The 8,084-nt window shown below is 41.5% G+C and overlaps 1 protein-coding gene across 1 annotated transcript in view; it reads left to right on the top strand.

Annotated features, from left to right (window-relative positions):
* The first annotated feature begins 1,913 nt into the window (after positions 1-1,913).
* rnf168 (ring finger protein 168, E3 ubiquitin protein ligase) overlaps positions 1,914-8,084 on the top strand; it is an 11,311-nt gene continuing 5,140 nt past the window's right edge. Inside the window, exons 1-6 of the mRNA XM_015402288.1 lie at positions 1,914-2,167; positions 4,645-4,821; positions 6,111-6,309; positions 7,237-7,307; positions 7,664-7,819; positions 7,899-7,978. Coding sequence (XP_015257774.1) covers positions 4,687-4,821; positions 6,111-6,309; positions 7,237-7,307; positions 7,664-7,819; positions 7,899-7,978 — 641 coding nt within the window. The 5' untranslated portion in view covers positions 1,914-2,167; positions 4,645-4,686. The remainder of the gene's footprint in view (positions 2,168-4,644; positions 4,822-6,110; positions 6,310-7,236; positions 7,308-7,663; positions 7,820-7,898; positions 7,979-8,084) is intronic.

The following is an 8,084-nucleotide window of genomic DNA, read 5'->3' as shown; positions in this document are numbered from 1 at the left end:
CCTCATCACTTGAGAAGGTAGGTGATGCGGACGTCGTGGAAGACATTTTGTCCCGTAACGCTCGCCGTACTGTTGGGGGGGAGAAGCGGTGGGGGGAGATGTTCATGTTGCTGCGGTCTGCAGTCTGGACGTTAGAGGTCGCTGAAAATTACACACTGTAGCTTTAAAAACAGGAGAAGCAGCGCAAGTGAAGTTAGACACTGTCGTTGGACAACATGCGGTAATTTATAAATGTTTGAAATTAGGTTTGGTCCCGATCCACTAATTCATGACCGCAGCTCTACACAGTAAAATGAGCGGTGTTAATGTAACACATAAGTCGTCCATTTCAACAGTCAGCCAGGTTACATATGGCCCTGCCCTGTACAGTGAAAGTCAGACTGATCTCAGAATTTCAACTGATTCTTGGTGTAGTTGAAGTGCTGATGTATTTAAGCAGCATGGAGGGCCATCCTTTTCAAATAGCCACGCCTTGTTATACTGGATTGTAGGAGCCTTTTGTTGTGCATGGGCTCTGTCATTGGTCTTTTGAATCATAATGGGAGGGCTTATTTCTTGGGAACGTTGCATGTCTTTATTGTAAATGCTTGGAAGCGGAAACTGCAATCCTCCCCCTCTGCTCGGTGAAGCCTTTTTTCTTTTCACGAAGATGCCTTCAAGAGATGCCTCTTTCAAGCCACATGTCCTCCCTGTCCAAAATCTGAACACTTTGATTTTCAAAGGTGTGTCCTTTGATTTTGAGGTGCAAATGTACAGCTGAACCATGCCCAGAGCTGCTGGCTCTGCTATGCTGTGCCATGTTTGTTATAATTGTTCTAAGGTTTCTCTAATGTAGGAGGCTGTACAGTCCTCACTGCACTGGATTGCATAAACAGCACCACCCATCTTAGATTTAATTGTTCTGTCTCTATAGGTGAATTTGAAACCTAACAACACAATCAGACAAAAACTAGTTCATCCTAAACACAGAACAACCAACCCTAAGCTTAGTGGCACTGTTTATGCAATCCAGTGCAGTGAGGACTTTACGCTGGTGAAGATTCTCAGTCATCCAGGTCATAGTCATTCCAAAAAAGAAAATTAAAGACAATCATCTGGAATTTGTCTCCAGGTTTAAGACGTTTCGTTTCCCATCCAGGAAGCTTTTTCAATTCAAAGTGTCAGGAATAGCGTTGAGTTCGAGGTTTTATACATTAGCCCTACAAAACCTTGTTTTGAAAACATGCAAATTGAAACAGACAAAGGGGTCCACCCCTTTGGAATGGGGTTGTTTGGTTTACTTTGTTTGCCTGCAATGCCTCATGCCTGTCTATGTCTCTGAAAGGGGGTCGTTGAAGAGAATTGTTGGCCTGGTTGAATTGGCGAGTAATATGTTCAGAAGAGTGAAGGACCTCGCCTATTCAGCCAGGCCAACAATTCCCTTTAACGACCCCCCTTTAAGACACTTAGACGTCATGAAATACAACTTGTTTTTCGTAATTTATTCTCTTAATATTACTACTTTATTCTTGTAATTTTATGAATTATTATCGTCATTCGATGACTATTCTCGTTGCGACTTTTTTCTTGTAATTTTACCACTTTATTCTCATAATGTTAGGACTTTATTCTCGTTATTTAATGACTTTATTCTCGCAGTAAAAAGCAAAAAGAAACTCTCTAGCCTGGCCCTAATATTCCGTCTTACAGTTGTAGCTTTAAATCATAAATTCTTAATTACTTTTCTTTGAAGAATTTTAATCACTTTCTGTCATAAATCTATTGGTTGGACATCCTGGGAACCCTCAGTTCATCACACTAGTAGTAATTTACTTCGATAATTTTCCACTGTTTGAACTGACTCCGGTTACCTCTAGAGGTCAGCTCTGGGCCCAGAAGTGCTAATGAACCAACGAAGAAGAAGAGAAGGAGAGGGAGACGACGCATGCGCACATCCAGTCAGTTCAGGCGGGTTTATTCTCTGTCAGTTTTGCTTTGTTAACTTATATAGCCCACAACTGTGTGACCTCTTTAACTGAACCGAATCTACAATACTCAGGCTAAATGATGAACACACGCAGGCTGAGCACCTGGAGAGGCTCATATCTGAGGCCTGTTAGCTGCTAAAGTTCGGGCCAGCTGCTTGCTAGCTACCTGCTAACGTTAGCTTCAGTTGGATCTAAAGCAGGTGAGGTTGGACTCTGGCCTGTTGGGCCCGGAATGACAACAGGAAACGATTCTCTATTTTCGTCAACTTGTTCCACAGGAACGTCGCCACGGTTCACAACAGCCATTAGCTTCAGACAGATCTGTTTGAACGGGTGTTAGCAGCAGTTAATCAATCACTGCAGAAAGTCCAGAAGGTGTTTGATTGGTTTTATAGCTGTTAGAGTATACGTTACACTGTGTCACTTGAAGTTTATCAGTAATAACTATATATATATTTTTTAATATCCTTTATTGTCATTAGACAGTGGCAAAACTGTTTTTTCAGTTACAAAATCAGACAATAAGAACCATAAAACTTTATGTAATCACATATAGCCACCCAAAGAAACCTTATTGTTTACAATTTGCTTTGCTTGAGAAAAAGGGGGAAAAAAACAATCACAGAACTGAAAACTGATCTAGAAGCTAAATATAACAGCATGGCTGTTCCCCTTTATTCAGTTTGTTGGGGGGAAGGATCTGAAGTAGTGTTCTTTTGTGCGTTTAGGATTCAGTCTTTATGGAAGAAAGCCTTTAGTTCTTCAACCCTCGTTGTTTCGTTAGTTCCTCTGGTACTAAACAATGATCCCACCCATCCATGCAGAGACACACCACTGTCTTTCTTATTCAGACAATTCAGCAGAAAGCAGCAGTTACTGTAAACAAACAGATAAAGTAATTCTGAATCAAAGATATCTAAGTTGTGAGCATGACTTTGGGTCTCTGAGTTAGGGTGTAGCCCATTCAGCTGCAGACCAAGCCATAATGGTGAAATTTTTAAATTAACAAAGGAGGACTCCTTCTTTACTTCTCTGATAAACACATGTCTTATCCTTTAGTTAAGAAATACAGATGACAGATAGGAAAAAAGATTTAGTACAAATTTGCCACATTGATATTGCACATGGTTTCGGTAAAAGTACTTTACTTTGATAATATTTAGAATTTTAGGAACCTTTAACTTTTCAAATGTGTTGCACATAGTGCCCTTTAACAGGTTTTATTGTACCTTCACACTGAGGCTATGTATCTACAATAATTTTTCAAGTCGTAGGGAAATCATATTGAAATGTCAAATCTTCCTGGCTTAAACATGTACTCTTTATCAGAAGATATTTTCGCAAAATTTAGAAAATTTCTATTGTTATACAAAATTCTGTCTTAAAATCTGTTTTTTTCCCCATTATCTTATGCAGGCCAATTAGTTATACGTCAGCTTGTACACCTAAATTTGGCCAATCAACGGTCATCTGTCAATCAAATTTTTTCGGTCATAGCATCTTGATTCATATTTTGCAGCTAATACGAACAGTTGAAATAAGAAATAAGAATCATTTCATTTCCCATTGAGTTCCATCCCAGTGTTCACGGGGATGGACGTCTGTGTCTCCTGCAGGCGTAGAGCTAACAGAACTGGCAGCGTTGCGAGGCAAGGGCTCAAACATGTACGGCTGTAAGCCTTCTACACCAAACCAAGCTTCTGCCGCCCTGGCGTCCTCTTCCACAACAACTTTGTCTCCACTGTCCTCCTCTATATAAAATATGTATGATGGAGGAGACTCATCCACCACATCCGAAAACCACAAAACTCTCCTTGCATGTTTCCGCTGTCCATAGCGTTCCTTGACAGTGTCGTTTCTAAGTCACCAATTTAGTGCTACTTGGTCCCAATGGAATTTCCCATTGGGAACCTACTAGCACTAAGTTGCTAACTGGTTAGCAAGATGCTTCCGACAAACCGTCAACAATCAAACTTGCTGGTGAACTTTCCGCAACAACAATCCCGCCCTCTTGATAAACGAGCAGTCACATTCACTTTATTCACTTGTGTAAAGTCGGACACCACTTGGCGGTTGGAACAGCCGTTTTCCTATGACTTTAATGATTTAGATCCAGATGTAATTTAATTTGCTGTTATAATTTCCTTACCGACTGGTCCAGTTCAGCTGGTGGAATACTGTGACTTTTGGGGCTCTTGTTTTTTCCTTTCACTGAGATCAGGATGTTGTCTCGTAGTTTGTGCTTTTCTTCCATTTATTTTCAATTTTTGAACTTTCAATAAAAAAAAAAAATGCACTTAACTCATCTTTATTATAAGAGTTAAAATTATCATGCAACTTCAAATTTAACAAGAACCATGCCAAACAAACAACTGTTAATGTCTTGTTGTTCCTATATGGTGGACTGTCTGCGATGTATCCTGCCTCAGCCTGATCATTGCCAGCGATGGGAACCATGTTTCATTCCCTGATAGAAAAAGAACTGAAAGAGCTCAGACTGAGCTAAACTTTGCAGAGATTAAGAACAGAATCGGCATAAACCTTTAGAAGAGACACAAAGAATTGAGCCATCCTAGGTCATAGGGCAGTGTTGCTGAGAGAGACATTTTCCGATCAGTATTGAGTAACACACATGTCACTATACCACTGAGGATAATTATCGTTTCTGCTTCTGCAGTGTTCAGTTGTTCCCCGATTAAAAGTGAAGAGGAGAAGGAAGATGTCTCCGATTTCTGAGGTGGAGGAAGTTGGCAGGAAGGACTCGGCTCCATCCCACGAAGACTGTCTGTGTCCCGTCTGTCTGGAGATCTTCATCGAGCCCGTCACCCTGCCCTGCACACACACCTTCTGCAAGGTAACCGCCGGCCACAGAGAGGTGAAATTACTGTGAGAACTGAGAATGGTTATAGGTAAAGCTGCAGTTTCCTTGGAAACAAAGAGATCACTTAGAGCTGAGGTTACCATGGTTACGCAAACGACCAGTGATGCGAGAGTTCTATGTTAAGTTCATGAACTTGATTACTAGTGATGTTATGAGATGAGCCGAGGCTTCGAGGCATGTTTCGAGTGTTGGAGGGGGCGTTTCCACAAGGTGCGTAACGAGGTTTGCTTCATTTGGGGGAGGAGCCAAAATAGATGACGTGCGAAGCCTAATTGCCCCGCCATACAACTTCGACAGGCATTTAAACAGCCTCAGTATTCAGTCAAGATGTGGGAGTTTGTAGGAGAGTCGCTGTCAGTTGGATAGATTCTAAGAATAGATTAGTTGGAAAAACAACGAATTTAGTAGGTTAAAACTATATTGGTTAGATTAAACAATGTAATGATCAAAATCGAATCTATTGTTATCTTGCTAGTGTCGTCAGCTGTAAGAGATGGACTTCCACTTTTGAGGTTGATGGTTCAAGATTCACATCAGACTTTTTGAAAGTTGCGATAAAACTTTTTTTTGGCTAATTTGACTTATTTGTATTGGTTTGCCCTAGTGCAAAGATAGGTTGGGTAAAAACACTGCCAAAGTTAAATTGGTTGGTTTAACCAAAAGATTTTTTGAACACAGAACTTTCAACCTGATTAAAAAAAAAACTCTGGAAAAACTATTATGTTTGAAGAAAATGACTAACGCCTTTCATTTTGTTCATCGATGCCCAATTTGCACTTTCACTATCTGCTTGAGATTATTTCACTAAAATGTCAGAAAAACTGTGCTTTTCTCCAAGACATTTTACACATAAAATCTTACAAAATATTTTATTATACAGACCAATCATTAACAATTTCAAAGGAACGTATATGGGTTAAAAACAAGAAAAACGATTGCAAAAAAATCAGATTATATTACTAACTGCAGTTCTGCTTTCCACCAGTAGGTGGTGACATGTTCACATGAGGCTTCATGAACTGTCTGGATCATTGAAGCAATTTGGCCAAATGGTTCCATGCCTCATAAGGCTTTATCTCACCATCACTATTGATTAGCTGCTCTCAGAGCGCCACTTGCTGTCGTCTCCAACAAGTGGCGCTCTGGCTCCAAATATTTTTTGTCGGTTTAAGCCTAAATTATTTCTGTTTTAGGTTTATTTTCTTAAAACCTTTCCAGCGCTGCTGTCTCACGCCTGATCCTATCATGTGTCTGTGTTTCAGAGCTGCTTCCTGGAGTCGGTGGATAAGGCGACGCTGTGCTGTCCCATGTGCAGGAAGCGGGTCTCCACCTGGGCCCGGCTCAACAGTAAGAAGAATACATTGGTAAATCAGGAGCTGTGGGACCGGATCCAGACCTTCTTCCCTCTGCAGTGTCAGCGGCGCCTGAGCGGCCAGGAGGCTGAGGAGGATGACTGCGCAGGTAAGCTAGGAGAATATGAAGACTAGAAAAGCTGAGCAAGGGTTTGGATTCTGATCCTCTGAGCGAGTGGAGTATAGGGGAATGTTTGTTAAAACACCACAAGGCTGAGGAGCATTGGACTGCAGCTTAGCCTTTGCTCAGTTTGATTAAATGTGTTTAGTCATGTTATTTGACATTTTCTTTTTACATTTATATGCCAGTAACTCCGATTTTATACAAGGTTTTTTTGTCTGTTGTCGGTTGGACTTTGACCACGCCGAGCTGTCACCTTACCGCATTGCCAGATGGTCTGGTTCTATTTAGAGATGGCCGTCTTGTTTTCTGAGCGCTGTTTTTTGTTTTCAGATCAAAAATCAGCTCTCAATTGCGGTTTGTGAAGCTGTTTTCTAACATGATTAGAAGGTCAGTCAACATAAACGTGCTGAGATCACTCTGCTGCTTTTTAGGTGGTTAATGAAATGAATCAGTTTCAGTTAAACTCAAATATACGATGGAGTATTAGGGCCAGGCTAGAGAATTTTTCTTCCTATTTTTCAACAATAAAGTTGTAAAATTAAGAGAATAAAGTCATAAAATTAGGAGAATAAAGTCGCATCGAGAATATTTGTAACATTATGAGAATGAAGTCGTAACATTATGAGAATATATTAAGTTGATAAATCAGTTTCCATATCCAGGCACAGATCTTCTCTGTTACAGCCCAAATGCAGGGAACCACCTGATCATATTAATTAGTGATTAGAGTGAGGGGAGGATGTTGGGTTGAAGATATTCAGCTGTCGGAAGGAAACTGATTCCGCAAACCCTACAGAAGTATTTTTGGGTTTGTGAAACACTGATCGGAGATCAGAGACAGCTGCTGACATCAACCTGAGCTCTGCATCACTAACGGAACCATGTTTATTTGTGTGTTTCTTTTTTTCCCAGTTTTCGTGCCCGTTCCCAGAGTCTGCTCTCCTGGAGAGCTGCGTCAGGAGTACGAGGATCAGGTGACCAAGGTACGTTCAGGATGGGATTTTATTAGAACGGATGGAAAAGATCATCCATCCAGAAGTCACTGAGGCTCACTGTCAGTTCATTCTTGCTTATTGTGATGTGAGGATATTGTTCATGTTGAACTTTTCTTCAAAAAAACCCCCAGAAACAACCTTTCTGGTTTACATAAACATGCCTGCATTCTGGGTGTTGGCATGGTTACAGTGTCAACAGACGTCACCCACTTTCGGTCCAAGTGTGAGTTCTGTGTGCTTCAGGTAAATTGGTTCCTAGCAGCTGTTCTGTTTCTGGAAACGACTGGAGCGGTGAGGGTGATGATGCAGAATGAGGTCACATGACTGTCTCTGTTTCCCGTCAGCTGATGGAGGAGCGGAGGACTCAGGATGAAGAGGAGAGCAAAGCCAGTGAGGAGTTGATCCAGAAGCTTCTCGCTGAGGAGCAGCAGCAACTGCAGGAGGAGAGGAGGAGGAAGGAGGAGGACGAGCAGCTGGCCAAACAGCTGAGCTGCCAGCTGGTCAGAGATGCCACTAATACACACTAATGTCGACATCAATTGTTTTGGGTTATGTTAAGTTTTCTTAACCTCCTTACAGAATTCCCAAGAAAACCTCAAAGTTCCTGACACCCCTCCAGTGAAGAAGAAGAAGGACGTCATTGTAGGAAACATGGACAGGTGAGTCACACCTGAGGGGCGGGTGTAGGAGATTAATTACTAGGGTTGGGGTGGAGGAAGCCTGTTCACAGAGGTAGTTTTCAGCCAGTCCAGATAGCAAGGGCAG

Source organism: Cyprinodon variegatus, unplaced genomic scaffold, assembly GCF_000732505.1.
Source record: "Cyprinodon variegatus isolate N-32 unplaced genomic scaffold, C_variegatus-1.0 Scaffold1331, whole genome shotgun sequence".
Lineage (NCBI taxonomy): Eukaryota > Metazoa > Chordata > Actinopteri > Cyprinodontiformes > Cyprinodontidae > Cyprinodon > Cyprinodon variegatus.
The sequence above is the reverse complement of the archived record's forward strand: the minus strand, read 5'-3'. Positions and strand labels throughout refer to the sequence as shown.